The 17,357-nt window shown below is 46.5% G+C and overlaps 1 protein-coding gene across 1 annotated transcript in view; it reads left to right on the forward strand.

Moving 5' to 3' along the window:
• Positions 1-17,357, forward strand: part of NDP (norrin cystine knot growth factor NDP) — an 85,777-nt gene that overhangs the window by 57,093 nt on the left and 11,327 nt on the right. The window contains exon 2 of the mRNA XM_056858668.1: positions 13,209-13,564. Coding sequence (XP_056714646.1) covers positions 13,346-13,564 — 219 coding nt within the window. The 5' untranslated portion in view covers positions 13,209-13,345. The remainder of the gene's footprint in view (positions 1-13,208; positions 13,565-17,357) is intronic.

Genomic DNA, 17,357 nt, shown 5'->3' on the forward strand with positions numbered 1-17,357 from the left:
CCAGCACAAATCCCATCAGTGTATAGGTGAAGTTGGGATTTTTTGTCCCAATATGCATCACTTTACACTTACTCACATTGAATCTCATTTGCCATTTTAATGCCCATTCTTCCAGTACGCAGAGAGCTCTTCACAGTCCGATTTTGTTTTAACCACCCTAAATAATTTGGTGTCATCTGCAAACTTGGCTACTTCACTGTTTAACCCCAACTCCAGGTCATTGATGAACAGGTTGAAAAGCACCAGTCCCAACACAGATCCCTGAGGCACCCCACTGCTCACATCCCGCCACTGTGAGAACTGACCATTGATTCCTACTCGCTGCTTCCTATTTTTCAGCCAGCTCTCAATCCATAAGAGGACTTGTCTGTAAGCTCTAGCCCTGCGGCGAACCCATAAACAGATTTCAGCAGACGGCAAATCCACAAAAGCAGTTTAATTGGTTAGAATCGACAGGTTTCAGAAGCCATATTCAAAAGCACACTAGTATGGGGCAAAGGCAAGGTGCACAGCATATATGGAAAAGCAAAAGGAGATAACTGGTAACCTAGGCAACCCCCTTCCCAGAGGCAGGAAGGAGCACTTGGCATTTCCCACAGTATGGGAATCTATGAAGACTAAACATGGGGCACAGACTGGCCTTGGACAGAACAGCACAACAGCACCTGGGAGCAGCACAATCGCACTACTGCATACCATCCTCATGGCTTGCTCCTAACGTTCTGCCCCCCTAAAGACCCCCCTCACCCTCCCACCGTGGGTTTGTGAGGATAGGCTGCATGAAATTCTTGTACTAAGCGGGGGGCGGAGACATCACTGGCGCGCACCCATTCATCCTGGGCGGGACCAAAATGTTTCCAGCGGATCAGGTACTGAAGGGCACCGTAGCGAATGCGAGAATGCAGTATCTTAGCCACTTCAAAATGCTCCTCCCCCCCCCACACCATTTCAAGCACCTCAGGTTGTGGTTCAGGATGCCATTTTTGGGAAGGAACAAATGGTTTTAAAAGACTGACATGGAACACGGGATGGATTCTTCGTAGGGACTTGGGCAAGGAGAGTTCCACAGCCACTGGATTAATAATCCGGGAAATGGGGAATGGACCTACATACTTGGCACTGAGCTTATCACATGGGCGGGTGGATCGTAGGTTCTTGGTGGACAAATAGACAAGATCCCCCACTTTGCATTCCATACTGGGGGAGCGATGTTTGTCAGCCTGACCCTTGTAACGCCGTTTGGCCCGCTCTAGGTTTTTAACCATTCATGGCCAGGTTGTTTTAATAGAACGCACCCATCTGGCCACATCCGCTCCCCCCTCCTCCTCAGAAACATCAATATGACCAGCGGGGCCAAACTCTTTACCATGGACAACCTGGAAAGGGCTGAATACTGTGGATTGGTGAACTGCATTATTATATATTCAGCAAAAGGCAACAGGTCTACCCAATCATCTTGATGGCAATTAACGTAACAGCGTAAATAGCATTCCAACACCGCATTTACCCTTTCAGTCTGACAGTCCGTTTGGGGATGGAAGGCACTAGACAGTCCTTGTTCTACTCCGACCAGTTTGAGAAAAGCCTTCCAGAATTTGGCCATGAAAGTTGACTCCCTGTCCATCACTATCTTGCGCGGGAAGGAATGTAGACGGAAGACATGTGATACAAAGAGGCGGGCCAATTTCGGGGCGGAAGGGATATCTGCGCAGGGTACAAGATGCACCTGTTTCAAAAACAGATCAGTAATTACCCAAAGAACTGTCTTTCCCCCACTAGGGGGTAGGTCCGTCATGAAGTCCATTGCAATCACTTCCCACGGTTTCGAGGGAGTCTCTAACTGTTGTAAAAGTCCGGGTGGTTGGCCCTGTGATCGTTTCGCCGCTGCACATATGGGGCAGCTGCGGATGAAGGAGTCCACATCTGACCGCATGCCCGCCCACCAAAACTGTCTCCATAGCAAATGCAATGCTTTGAGGAATCCGAAATGTCCGGTGGTCTTGGAGCCATGAACCAAACCCAAAACCTCCCCCCGCAACGCTGCCAGAACATACAATTTAGAATCTTTGTACCAAAACTCCCCGCGTTTAAGTAAAGTAGCTGGGAGGGTTTGCGAGGACAGTTCCGCTTGATAACTGCGAAGGAGAGTCTCCTTAAAGGAATCAGACAGTCCATCCACGCCCTTCGGAGAGGAGTCGGCGGGCAGCTTGACTGGGGACGGAGCCGATACAGGTGCAGGGAGCGACTGGACAGGGCGCTCGGGTCCCCGCACCTTGGGAACCGTGGCTGTCAGCCGCTCAGGGGGAGGAGGAAGTGAGGTGGGCGATGCTATCGGCTCATCCAGGCATGGGGCTTCCCCCCCATCGAAGGCGGCAGCGGTGGGGATCGGGTCTGAGAGTGGGTTTGTACGGCCAAAGTGGGCAACAGACCTCATTGGGCAGGGGTAAAGAGCGACTCTGTGGGCCGATCAACCTTGGTGGGATATTGGGGAAGTCAGGATAAAGCATCAGCCAGAAGGTTTTGCTTCCCTGGTACATATTTTAGGACGAATCGAAACTGGCCAAAGAAGTCTGCCCAGCACATGTGGTTCGCGGACAGCTTGCGAGCCCCCGTTAGGGCCTCTAGGTTTTTCTGATCGGACCACACTTCAAAGGGCACCTTGGAACCTTCTAAAAACTGCCTCCACACTGTCAGGGCATGCTTCACCGCAGCGGCTTCCTTTTCCCAAACGGCCCAATTGAGTTCAGATTGAGTGAACTTTTTAGGAAAAAAAGCGCACGGATGCAGGTGTCCATCCTCCCCCGGCTGCAGGAGCGCACCCCCCATCGCTACGTCGGAAGTGTTTACGTGTACTATGAATGGCTGATTGCAGTCTGGGTGCTGCAAAACAGGTTCGGATGTAAAAAGCAGCTTAAGACTATCGAAGGTGGCTTGACACTGGGGGGTCCACTCCACCCGGGCGTTGGGTAAGGTGGCTATATTCCACTTTCACTTAGTCTTAAAGAGGTTCGTGATGGGTAGCGCAATCTGAGCGAAATGTGAGAGGAACGCCCTGTAAAAATTCGCGAACCCAAGGAATCTTTGGACCTGTTTACGAGCAGAGGGTGGTTCCCAATCGAGCACTGCTTGCACCTTTTCAGGATCCATAGTCAGTCCCTGGTGTGAGATAATGTATCCCAGGAAAGTCAATTGCTTCTTATGGAACTCGCACTTAGATACTTTAGCACACAGCTGATTGTCTCTGAGATGTTGCAACACCTCTCGAACCAAGGCAACGTGCTCATCCATGGTTTTAGAGTAAATGAGAATATCATCTAAATTGACCACCACTCCTTTGAACAGTAGATCATGGAGGATCTCATTAATGAGTTGCATGAAGACCCCTGGGGCCCCTTTTAATCCAAAAGGCATCACCATAAATTTGAACATTCCAAAGCAACTAGAAAAGGCAGTCAGAGATTCATCCACCTCCCGGATTCTGACTCTGTAATAAGCCTCAACTAAGTCCAATTTGGTGAAAATGTGTCCTTCTTTCAACTGTCCCAAGAGATCAGAAATGAGGGGGATGGGATAAGCATTTGTTTGGGTAACAGCATTAAGTTTTCAAAAGTCAATACACAAACGTAAATCTCCTGTTTTCTTGCGTACGAAGAAAGCCGGTGCCGAATAGGGTGCGGTGGAGGGTCGGATGAAACCGCGAGCCAAGTTCTTGTCTAAGAATTCGCGGAGCACCCCCCGTTCCGTAGGATTCATCGGGTAGATTTTACTCTTTGGCAGTTTTCCATCGCCCACCACTTCATAGCACAGTCCGTCCAGCGGTGTGGGGGGGTAACACATCACACTCCTGCACATTAAATACATCTGCAAAGTCCTGGTAGTCGAGTGGCAATTGGGTCGGACTGGAGGTGTCCGAGACCAGGGCAGGAGTTGGTTTGATTACGGTTTTAACAGCCACTTCGTATCAGTGCAATTCACATAGCGGGTTATTGAATGTTAAGGTCTCAGCTTCCCAGTCTATGGTGGGACTGTGCCCTTTGAGCCAATTTGCTCCTAACACCACAGCATATCGAACACTGGGCAGAATAGTGAAGTTGATTTGTTCCCAATGGTGGCCAATTCCCATTGCCACTCCGTGAGTGCGACGGTCGACTGGGCCCCCCTGAAATCACTGCCATCCATTTGAGCAAAGTGAACAGGTGTCACTAAAGGGACTGACTTCACTTGGAGCGCCTTAAAGGTGGTCTCGTTAATTAACGAGCAGGCACACCCTGAGTCTATTAAGGCTTTAACTTGTAATTGAGGACCTTTTCTATAATGTCATAATATCACATCTACATACACAGTCTCTTCTACTTCACTCACCATGACAGGAGCCTTGGGTTTCGCAGGAACACCTGCGGAGGTCTGCGGTATCACTCCCTCTACCGCAGCCCCAGTCCGTTTTTTGGCTGGTCGAGGGGAGACTCCAAGTTAAGGGCTGGGGAGTTCCAGTGGTCGCTCTCCTCTGAAGATGTGGGGCTACTCTCTCCAGGAGTAGTAATTGTAATCCTGGACCCCGACAGGTCCACTGGCGAAAGGTCCGTCACTTCTCCGGCGTGTAGAGCTGGGGGCACTTTTCGTCTTGGAGGGATGCTCCGCTTGGCTGCGGTGCCTCTCCCTCAGGCGCGTCCTCTCCCGCGAGGAGTCCCATCTGGCTGGGGAGTGGGACTCGGCAGCCCCGGATGTGACAGACAAGTGGCAGTGAAGTGACCCATGGCCCCGCAAACGAAGCAGGCTCCCCTTTGAAACCGCAATGCTCGGTCTGTTGGAGGTAGAGCCCGGCTTCCACGGGGCCTGAGGAGCGGCAGGTTTGGGAGGGTTTTTCTGGCTTCCCCCCTCCCTGGCCTGCTGTCGGGAAAGAGAAATAAACTGGCGGCAGCTTTCCACTTCTTCCGCCAGTAAAATCCACTCTTCCAAGGTGGCTGGATCTCACTTCATGTATGCCCAGTTTAGAATCTCAGGATGCAATGCTGTTCTGAAGTAGTGTACCCGGGTGGCTTCAGTCCAGTCCATTATTTTATTAGCGAGTCTTTGGAACTCATCCGCAAACTCTCGGACTGAGGAGGATCCTTGACGGAGTTGTAGGAGGGCCGCTTTGGCTTTCTCCCCTTGAAACAAATCCTCAAAACGTCTTCTCAACGCTCGCATGAATTCATTAAGTGACCGTATGGAGCGGGCCTGAGTATCAAACTGGAGGACCATCCATTCTGCAGCCTTTCCAGCTAGAAGTGAGGAAACGAACCTTACTCGGTTGTCTTCCGTGGGAAAGGTATGCCCTCGTTCTCGCATTTAACTGTCTACTTGGTGAAGAAAACAGGGCAACACATCTGCGGAGCCATCAAATGTCACATGCAATCGGGGTTGCTTCCACTGCACCACCGGTCCCACTGGTGGAGGTGCCAGAGGCTGTCCTGGAACCGGCTGCGCCGGAGGCTGCTGGCCAGGGGGTTGTTGTCCTGGCTGCCCTGGCGGCGCTTGTACCAGAGGTTGCTGTGGTGCTGGCTGCGCCGGGGCCTGCTGGCCAAGGGTTGCTGGCCTGGGACTGGTGCCGGCGCAGGTGCCACTTGAGCTCGCTGCTGGCGACCGTATTCAACATGTCCATTTGGTCCTGCATATGAGCCATACGATCCAAAAGCTCTTGGTTTTGAAACCTTAAGGCATGGATCTCCTCCTCAGCCCCCCTGGTCCGTTGGGCTTGGCTGGCTCGGTAGTTTGTATTCCAGTCGCCCTCCTCTGCATACAAGTCCTCCTCCTCCTCATATTCTGGGACGGGGCACAGACTGGCCTTGGACAGAACAGCACAACAGCACCTGGGAGCAGCACAATCGAACTACCGCATACCATCCTTCTGGCTTGCTCCTGACAGCCAGTCCTCTTATCCCTTGACTATGAAGTTTGCTTAGCAGTCTTTGGTGGGGGACTTTGTCAAAAGCTTTTTGGAAATCCAAATACACAATATCCACAGGCTCATTCCTGTCCACATGCTTATTGACGCTTTCAAAAAACATGAATAGGTTAGTGAGACAGGACCTACCCTTACAGAAGCCATGTTGGGTTTTGCCCAGCAGACCTTGCCCTTCTATATGCTTGACAATTCTATCTTTAATAATGCTTTCCACCAATTTACCTGGTACAGACATTAAGCTAACTGGCCTGTAATTTCCTGGGTCCCCCCTGGAACCTTTTTTATAAATGGGTGTTACATTGGCCATTCTCCAGTACTCTGGTACAGAGGCTGATCGAAGGGACATATTACATATCTTTGTTAGAAGTTCAGCAATTTCCCATTTGAGTTCTTGAAGAACTCTAGGATGAATACCGTCTGGTTCCTGTGACTTGTTAGTTTGCAGTTTGTCTAGACGTTCTAGGACTTCCTGCCTTGTTACCACTATTTGCTTCAGTTCCTCATTTTCCCCTCTCCAAAATCTCTGTTCAGGAGAAGGAATCTGCCCTGTATCTTCAACAGTGAAGACAGATGGGAAGAATTCATTTAGTTTTTCAGCAATCGCTTTATCCTCCCTTAGAGTTCCTTTACTCCCATTGTCATCCAATGGTCCAACCGCTTCCCTAGCTGGTTTCCTACTCCTAATATACTTAAAGAATTTCTTATTGTTTGTTTTGATGTGTTTAGCAATATGCCCCTCAAAATCTTTTTTTGCATCTCTAATTATCTGCTTGCATTTCCTTTGTGCAAGTTTGTGTTTGCTTCTGTTCGCCTCGTTTGGGCAAACCTTCCAGTCTCTGAAGGAAGACTTTTTTTCTGTAATTGCTTCCTTCACCTTACATGTTAGCCATGGTGGTGACCTCTTGGACTTATTACTACCTTTCCTGACCTGCGGTATACAAGCTAGCTAAGCCTCTAGTAATGTGGACTTGAGTAACCCCTAAGCCTTTTCAAGAGATTTAACCCTCCTAACTGTTCCTTTCAACTTCCTCTTTACCAGTTTTCTCATTTTAGAGAAGTTCCCTCTTTTAAAGTCAAAGGTAATTGTGTGAGATTTCACAGTCACTTTCCCTCTTGCATATAAATTTAATTTGATGCCATTGTGATCACTATTGCCAACTGGCTCAACTACATCCACATCCCACACTAAGTCACTGGCAGCACCACAGAGTATTAAATCCAGGATTGCCTCCCCTCTGGTTGGGTCTATGACCAACTGTTCGAGGGCACAGTCATTTAGGATGTCTAAAAAATTTATCTCTTTGGCTTGACTGGAGCATACATTTATCCAATCAATATGAGGGAAGTTGAAGTCTCCCATTATTACTACTTCATTACCTTTACATGCTTCCCTAATTTCATTCTCCATCTCAAGATCACCCTGAGCCATTTGGTCAGGGGTCCAATAGAACGTCCCCAGTACTAAATCTCCTTTGGGGCCCGGAATCGTCACCCATAAGGATTCTGTGGACGAGTCTGCCCTTTTTATGGTCTCTAGCTTATTAGACACTATGCCTTCCTTGATATACATAGCAACACCCCCTCCAATACGGCCTTCCCTGTCATTTCTATACAGTTTGTAACCAGGGATGACTGTATCCCACTGGTTCTCTCCCCTCCACCAGGTTTCTGTAATGCTCACTATGTCTATGTTTTCCCTTAAAACCATGCACTGTATTTCCCCCATTTTTGCTTGGAGGCTTCTAGCATTAGCATAGAAACACTTCCACACTGTTTCTCTCTTTCGACTTGCCTGGCATGTGCCTTTGGGCATCTTTAAGTGGCTATCCATCATTTTCCCCCCATTCCCTTTCATGTCCAAGTAATTCCCATGTGGGCAATCTGAAGCAATTTTCCCTTTGTCCATGTGCACTGAGTTTGCCCGAACCGGATGCTTCTCAGCTCCTGTCGGCTTTCCCCCCAGGTTCAGTTTAAAAGGTGCTCTGCCACGTTTTTTATATTACGCGCCAGCAGTCTGGTTCCATCCTGGTTCAAGTGGAACCCATCCCTTTTGTATAGGCCCGGCTTGTCCCAAAATGTTGCCCAGTTCCTTACAAATCTAAAGCCCTCTTCCCTGCACCACTGTCTCATCCACGCATTGAGACTCACCAACTGTGCCTGCCTAGCTGGTCCTGCACGTGGAACAGGTAGCATTTCTGAGAAAGCTACCTTGGAGGTCCTGGCTTTTAGTCTCCTCCCTAGCAACCTAAATTTGGATTCCAAGACCTCCGGACTGCATTTCCCCACGTCGTTGGTGCCAACATGCACCACAACCACTGGCTCCTCCCCAGCACTACCTACCAGACTACCGATATGACGGGTAATGTCCGCAACCTTCGCACCAGGCAGGCAAGTCACCATGCGGTCCATGCACCCACCAGAAACCCAGCTATCTACATTCCTAAGGATTGAATCCCCCACTACAAGAACTCCCCCTCCCCTCTGAGGCATATCTTCGGTATGAGAGGATATCTGTTCATTCACCAAAGAATAGGACCCTTCTAAGGTACCACATTCCCCTACCTCAGTGAGATGGCCTCCTTCCCCAAGGGCTCCATCATCTATGACTGGCAGGTTGGCGTCACCTTGGGATGTGACTATTTCATCCCCGGAGTCCTTAGTCACCTCTCTCTCTGCCTGCCTCAGCTCCTCCAGTTGAGCTACCTTGGCCTTGAGGAAGTGAACTCGCTTCCTGAGAGCCAGGAGCTCCCTGCACTGAGCGCACACCCACAACTTCTGTCCAGCAGGCAGATAATCATACATGTGACACTCCATGCAGCACACTGGATAGCCCCCCGACCCCTGCTGGCTTTCTACCTTCATAACTGGTATTTTATTTATTTATTTATTATTATATTATTCTTTGGTGTTGTAACCCTGTCCTTTACTCTCTTGCACTCTTCCTGTACCAATAAGAACTGAGTGCCGAAGTCCCTTGCCCTGCAGCTATCTGCTATCTGCTGCTAATTCACATAGATATTCAAGTTGCTTGGTACTCCAACTGGATGGAGCAGGTTACTCTGCCAAGATAACAAGATTTTATATTCACCCTACAGATCCCCAGTCATGATCCACAGGCTAAGAGCCATAGGGCAAGAGCCAAAGGCTCGTGCCTCTGGTGAGCAGGAGCCTTGGAATTTAAATGCGCACAGCCCCCACCTCTCCCACACAAGCTCCAATCACAACAACCCCACTTAACAAGGTAACAATCAAGCTTTCAGGCAGCAACCAACCTTAATCACTCACTGGCACAACAATCACAACTCTCTCCCAGCAAACCTCAATTAAATTCTCAATTTAGTTAGGCTTCCCAGCGTTTTAAAAAAGGCAAAGTTTAAACTCACCCCTGCCTGTAGTCCCCAGCTCAGCTTAGCTGAATCAAAATGCAGCCTCTGGCGAGCAGGAGCCTTGGAATTTAAATGCACACAGCCCCCACCTCTCAGACATTGGATGCTGTCTAACTGTTGTGGAAAAGAAAATGGGGAAGCCTTGTGATTATAAACAGTAGCTGTCAATGGCATTTCATCTGAATGGAGAGAGGTGTCCAGTGGGGTGCCACAGGGTTCGGTTCTGGGCAGGGTACTTTCAATATTTTTATAAATGATCTGGATGAGGGTGTGGAGGGACTGCTCATTAAATTTGCAGATGACACCAAATTGGGTGGAGCAGCAAACACACCAGAAGATAGAGATAGAATCATTGAGATCTGAACACACTGGAACAGTGGGTGGATGTGAACAGGATGCAATTCAACAAGGATATGCATACTGGATGGGGGATACACTTCTGGGCAGCAGTGTGTGTGAACAAGATCTTGGGGTATGGGTAGACCATAAGTTAAATAAGAGCAACAAGTGTGATACAGTGACAAAAATAGCTAATGCGATCTTAGGGTGCATCAACAGAGGCATAATATCCAAATTGCAAGATGCCATAGTTCCACTGTACACTGCATCGGTCAGGCCGCACCTGGAGTATTGTGTGCAGTTCTGGAGGCCACACTTCAAAAAGGATGTGGAAAGGATTGAGTGGGTGCAGAGAAGAGCGATGAGGATGATCAGGGGGGCTGGAGACCAGCCCTATGAGGAAAGGCTGAGGGAGTTGGGAATGTTTAGTCTGGAGAAGAGGAGATTGAGGGGGGACATGATTGCTCTCTTTAAGTATTTGAAGGGATGTCACTTAGAGGAGGGCAGGGAGCTGTTCCTGTTGGCAGCAGAGGATAGGACTTGCAATAATGGGTTTAAATTGTGGGCGGAAAGGTACCGGCTGGATATTAGGAAAAAAATTTGTACAGTAACAGTTGTTCAACATTGGAATCAGCTACCTAGGGAGGTGGTGAGCTCCCCCTCACTGGCAGTGTTTAATCAAAGGCTGGACAATCACTTGTCAGGGATGCTCTAGGCTGATCCTGCATTAAGCAGGGGGTTGGACTAGATGGCCTGTATGGCCCCTTCCAACTCTATGATTCTATGTTACTTTTACAATTTAAAGCAGATTTAAGTGAAAAGATGAGTTAATCATTAAAATTGGTTACACATCTTTTACAGTAGAAGAGCTTAAATAGTTTGTATATTTGTAAACTTTGTGATACTTTGCTTTGTAAAAGTTGAAGTTGTCTTTTGTTTATGTAGTTGGTTTTCTTATTTGGAAACAAACAAAAAATTGAATTAATAATTGTAAAAAAGAGTGCATATTCTGAATCACTTGACAAAGATGAATTATGCCTAATGAAAGGATTTTGTATAACTATCTCTTGGTTCTTGTAGGTTATCCGGGCTGTGTGACTGTGGTCTTGGTATTTTCTTTCTTGACGTTTCGCCAGCAGCTGTGGCAGGCATCTTCAGAGGAGTAACACTGAAGGACACCAAGAAAATACCAAGACCACGGTCACACAGCCTGGATAACCTACAAGAACTGATGAACTCTGACCGTGAAAGCCTTCGACAACTATCTCTTGCTTTGGAAATTTAAAGCATGTTGAGGGGGCATACAAATACTAGCAAAAAACAAACAAATAGGTTAGCCCATTCACATTATACATGTCAGAAAGATCAGGCAAAGAGAATAAATGATACAAGACAGAAGAGCTATGGCAATTGTTTCTAGGTGCCCTCATGCTGATTGGGAGAAAAGTGGGATATAAGTATTTTTTTAAAAATAAATTGATAATAAATATTATTGTAGCCTGTAATGCCTGACTGGGGATGAGACACTGACAGATGAACCTCGAGCACAAAGCCTAGGCACTGTTGTCTTTCCTAACTAGAGTCTGCAAGCATGGGTTTGTCAATAGAGAATAAAAGAGACCAATAAGTGCTGAAAGAGCTTGAAGGAATGGGGGCAACAATTCGATGAAGAAGCGGGGGGTGGGCAGCCCGTCCTCACCCTGCCTTCTAGGGGAAATCTTGTTTTCTCATTTGGCTTGACAGTAGTGGGAGAAACGACAGGCCTTGTATGCTAATGGAAAACAAATTCACAAAGTAAGTGCAGTAGTTGAGCTTAAGCTGACCAATTGGCAGCTCTTGCTGTTTTGTCAGGTGGCTCATGTAGATGTAGATATCACGGAAATAATGTCAGATCTCTCTGTGAATAAACAAAAAATGCAAGAGGGCTTTTATTCTTCCACTTTAAATATCTGAAGATTTTCAAGCACTAATCTCACAGTATCATGAAATGCTCAGCACACAGGAAGGCTGGGTGCAATTCCCTTCTCAGTGAATTTAAAGCAACTTGATGTGCTTTATTTAATTTGGGGGGGAGTCTGGGCCCATCCTCCCTTGTTTAGGCTTGATGCAAGTATATATCTATTTAAATAAATCAACATAGTCAAACATGCACCGGCTGTCATTTTTTCAAGATGGGTGAAGATACAATCTTGTGGTACTTCATATGATAAATTCTGTTTCAGAAGATCCTATTTTTGGAACAGGGACCTTAAAGCATGGGTGGGCTCCACTTAGGAAGGCAAAAGATGTTACCGTATATACTCGCGTATAAGCCGAGTTTTTCAGCCCAAAAAAAGGGCTGAAAAAAGCCAACTCGGCTTATACGCGGGTCAATACGGTAGGCGAGGGGAGGGGGAGGAGGGAGAAGGGATAGAGGGAGGGGGGAACTTACCGCCGCTGCCGCCGCCATCCCGCACGCCTTCTCTGCGGCCTGGGAGAGGCCTGCAGGGCCTGCCTGCGCTCAGGCAGGGCCCCGCTGCCGCCTCCGGCCTGCGTGCCTTCCCTGCCGCCACCTCCAGCTGATCAGCGGGCCTCGTCCTCCCGGTGAGTAAGGGGTTCAGGGGCTCTTCTCCCTCCCCCCTAGGGTGGCGCTGGGGTCAGGGTGGGTGTGGAGGGCCCGGGAGGGGGTGGCACTGGGGTCGGGGTGGGTCTGGAGGGCCCGGGAGGCCGGGCGGGAGGGCGACCTGGGGCAGGGGCATTGTGTAAGCCGACCCTCGGCTTATACACGGGTGCCTAATTTTTCCCCATTTTGGGGGTAAAATTAGGCACCTCGGCTTATACGCGGGTCGGCTTATACATGAGTATATACGGTAACTAACCTGTATCACTTTCTCTTTTTTAAACTCTCTCTTGCACTGTATTGATAGACTGAATGTGTGTATGTGTGCATACATGCCCTGTTTCTATATGTATATAACATGTATACTTCCTTCACTTGTTTGTACTAGCAATAGTATGCCCAACTATATCCATGAATGTTCTGTCTGTTTCAACATGTTCTCATGGATATAGCAGTGTGTAGTGCTGCAGCCCATAAAAGCAAGTATACAGCAGGGTCGGTCATTTAATACTTTATGGCAAAGCAGACCATGAGAAGGAAGGATGAGCCCAATAAATATTTCACTTCTTCTCTGAGCCAAAATTCCATCTTTAATGTAACAACAGCTTGGTGTAGTCCCTGAGAGTACTTTAATTTTCACCAGTCCTCAAGTGTGTTACTAAATAATTGACATTGAATTGAACTAACTGGAGATTTGATCCCATCAAAATATTTTTTTGCAACAGTAAAAGTTAATATGCTCATTGTTCGAGTGTTGATAGAAGAGGTTTTAAAGTAGCAAGGCGTTGACCCTCCTCCTTTCACTGCACCTACTGTGGGATGATGTTTACTCAGTAAGTATTTCTTGGCCAACCCAAGTCCTTTGAGTGTTATTATTATTTATGTCTGTTTCTCTCTCAAGGCCAGCTTTTTGTTCAGGATCATTTTTTTTTTATTCCAGCCATGAAGTAGATGCTTTGATGGATTATAACTTCAACAAATGTCTACCCCAAAACTAGCAATGACAACCCAAAGACTTAAAACAGATCTTTCACTTTCCTTGAAAGGAACTGGGCCTCAGTCTTTAGAGTGCTTTTGATGCTCTACCTCCCTCTACTGTTATTCCTGAAAAGTTCTCCAATGATGGGAAGTCATATACTAGCGGCTTCGATTTCCATACTGTCTCTTCTGGCAATCATGGGAGACACAGATACTAAAACAGACAGTACCTTCATGATTGACTCAGACCCAGGACGCTGCATGAGGCACCATTATGTTGATTCCATCAGCCACCCTCTGTACAAGTGCAGTTCAAAGGTGAGTACCAATAGGTATAGATATAGACATAAATATAAATATAGCTATAACATGAGAGAATAGTGTGGTTATATGACTGAATCAAAAATTGAAGTTTGCAAATTTTGTACTTTCTTAGCAACATTAAGTTGTTACACAAAAATGGCTGCTCCAAAAGCTGAGATGGGCAAAATAATGTCAGTTCCTGAGGTACTTCTGTGAGGCTCTCAATACAATCTTGAAAACTTCAAGGTTTCAAAAAAACAGGTCTTATTTCAGTGTTGATTCTAGACATCTTTGCACCTTGAAGGGAGATGTCAAAAATGCCTTCCATCATATCTTTTCTTTGAACTGGAATTCATTTTTCTGAAAACACAGGGAGATCAATCAGGATCCAAAAAGTGCCATGGCATGTCACAATCTACTGTTGAATGTCCTTTTAGTTTTAAAGGCGTTTGCCATGTGGCATGAGGATAGGGTTACCAGCCTCCAGTGGGTCCTGGAGTTCTCCTGGGATTGCAGCTGGTCTCCAGACTACAGAGATTTGTTCCCTTGGAGGAAATGGTAGCTTCAGATGGGGAGGTGTTCTCTATGGTGTCACATCACTGCTGTGCTCCTTCCCCTGGCCAAACTCTGCCTTCCCCAGGCACTGCTCTCAAATTTCCATGAATTTCCCAAGCCGTATTGGGCAACCCTACATGAGGAGCTGCTATTTGGACAATTAATTCTTTGGATCCTGATCACGGGGCAAGACAGTGATGACATTTCCTGGAAGCTGCTGCTACAAACATTTTTGTTATGATAATGGCTGGTTTGCACAATACAATTCTTGGTTCCCCAGGTACATGCCTGCATGAAGAAATGTATGAACTGGCCAATCATTACACAGTCGGCTGCACTTTTCTTGATGGCGGCAGCAATTTCTCCAACCACTGCAATCACAGAAATTTCCTCTTACATATCTTTGATCTGCCAGATCACAGATTAAATTTCTCTACCTTTGTGCATTCCATGCTGGAGTTGCCTTGAGAGGACACAGAGTAGATTATGTGTATTGGGAGATATCCTTCTCAGTCACAGAGGGTTATTTGAAAATGTAGCGGTGAAAAATGCTCAAAGAATTCAATTTTTAGATTTAAAAAAACCCACTCTTAAAATAGTGCTAATATCTATACCAAGTTCATAAAGTGTATGACAGACTGGAATAAGCAATATGCAAATAATAAAAATATATATAAAAAGAAGTCAATCAGCTACACTTTCATCTTAAAGACTAACAAATGTCTTCATGAGAGCCCACCAACAAATATGTGAATGTATCTAATGAAGCTGGCTCTGGTTCATAAAAGCTTATGCCAGCATAAAGTACAGCAAAACTGCTGCAATCCTACGAACACCTTCCTGGGAGTAAACCTCACTTGATAGACTTGAGTAGATTCCGGATAGTCCTGTTTAGGATTGTCTTTTTATTGTTCTGGTGGTAGTAGATTAACACAATTGCTCCTGTGGAATTACTCTCTATGATATTTATTAGTGTGCTAAATGAGTTATTGTCCCTGTGTGCACTAAAAAGACAACATCAAGGGGCTTATTTTATTCTGTGCTGAATTCCTTTTGACTGGGCTTAGTACCAGGACTGCAGCCCTCGTTCAGTTCCTTAAAGTATGTCCTTCTGTTATTCCCTGCTCAACCATACATGTACAATGGAATTTTTCATGTGCCTCAGCTTGTGATGGAATTAAAGAGACAGTTTTACTGACCATCTTGGAGCCATACTGTTTATTACATCAAGTAAACATCAGTTTACTTGCGAAGGGAGGCTTTTAAAAATGTGAGAGGATTGTATAAACCTAAATTAATATTAATGAAATGATCCAAAGAAAAAATAACTTTGACAGCACCACTTGAAGCTAAAAACAACAGTTACGTAATATGTTTTGTCATGATCAACCAAAATATCACAACTGGCAAGATTTTGAGTTTCATCAAAACACTAAAAAGGAAGCTCTGGGTGGGAAAATCACTGGAGATTTTGGGGATGGAGCCTGGGGATTATGGGGTTTGGGGAGGGGAGGGACCTCAGCATGGTATACTGCCATACAGTCCACTCTTCAAAGCAGCCGTTTTCTCCAAGGGAACTGACCTCTGCTGACTGAGGATCAGTTGTAATTCTAGAAGATCTTCAGACCCCACTTGGCAGAGGGCAACCCTAGGGGGGGGGACAAGATGCATCAAGGTGGGATGGAGGCGCCCGAGTCTTCAGAGTCTTAAAATGGAATACAGGGTATGTTTCAGACGTAACTGGATTTGGTGTTGTTGGGTGCAAAATAGGTTTATATGTGTATCAAATACTACTGGGACAATAAGAAGGTACTTATTCCAGTGGTCCAACACAATTTTTTAATGGCTCCCTATAACTACGGCTTTGCAAAAAAAAATATCAGTAAATTTCGGGCCTGATTATTTTTGGGTAAACCCAGAATAAGCGGAATACCCATATTGGTAAATATGGGTATTCGGCTTATTTCTGGGTTTACCAAAAAATTTCGAATCCATTATAGTCTATGGGGATTTGTTTCGAAGCTCCTGTGGGGGCATTTTTGGAGGTAGCTGCAAGGGACTCTCCTTAGATGGACACTGACGTTTTGTGACCTTTGGGACAGGGGTCCAATTTTATGGGCCCGCAAAGGGGTCGCCCCCATCCTCCAGGCATTTGCAAGCCAAGCTGTCCATTGGTTTTCAGGTTCTGAAGTTCAGCATTGCCGAGGACTGGCAGAAAGAGCCGACTGGCAAGCTGGCACCTCAAGGTCTGGGGGCTCCCTTCATATCTGGGGCACATAGCATGATGTCCATGGAAATTAGCTTCCAAACTGAGGAAAAAGGCTTAAATACAAGAAAAGTAAGGTACGGAAAACATTTATTTTGGTGGCAAATGACATCCTGTGAACAGTCCTTTATTATAGTAATCAAAAATCTGATTTCAAGAGATGGTCACGGTGTGGGAAAATGAAGCCTCTACCCGGGGCGACCTTCAGTTTTAGAGCAGGTTTTTTTGGGGGTGATATCAGAGCCAGCTGAAGTCATGACCAAGGCAGTTCTTGTGAAGGAGATGGCTCATCCACACGGGTGAGGAGTCTTCTTCAGAATCCCCAAAAATGGCTGAAGAAGCTGGTGTTTTTCGGTTGGAGGGCATATCCCTCTGGACGGGACTGGGTGAGCCCCGTCTTTTAAATTCAGATCAGCCCACTGCCAGGTTGGTCAGACCAAGTTACACAACCCCTACCTCAAAATGTCCCCAACTATGGGGTCCTAATAAAACCAGTCAAAAAAAGATAGAAAAATGGGAGAAAGCACAGAGCCATGCATCTGAGCAAAGGTGAATAGCCAAACCTGAAAAAGCCGGATAACTATAAGGTAGGGGTCGTGTAATTATTCAGCTTTTTTGGGAATCGCCTATTTGACTTTGGGCAGATTCTCAGGTTTTGGTATATGGTAAAGCTGAAACCTAAATATTGTTGAAATGGCTACTTTGGGTTTATTTTCAGTTCGGGTATACCGATATGTACAACCCTACCTATAACATTTGTCTAACTTCAAGCTAGAAAACCTCAAAATTATACCAGAATCTCTCCATGCCTTGGTAGATTCCCCATCTTGTTGCATATTGTGCTATTGTATAGATCCCACCATGAGGGAGGGAAGGCAGCATGGTGTAGCCCGATCTCATCAGATCTCAGAAACTAAGCAGGGTCAGCCTTGGTTAGCATTTGGATGGGAGACCACCAAGGAATACCAGGGTTGCTATGCAGAGCAA

This window comes from Euleptes europaea, chromosome 12 (assembly GCF_029931775.1).
Source record: "Euleptes europaea isolate rEulEur1 chromosome 12, rEulEur1.hap1, whole genome shotgun sequence".
NCBI classification, from domain to species: Eukaryota; Metazoa; Chordata; class Lepidosauria; order Squamata; family Sphaerodactylidae; genus Euleptes; species Euleptes europaea.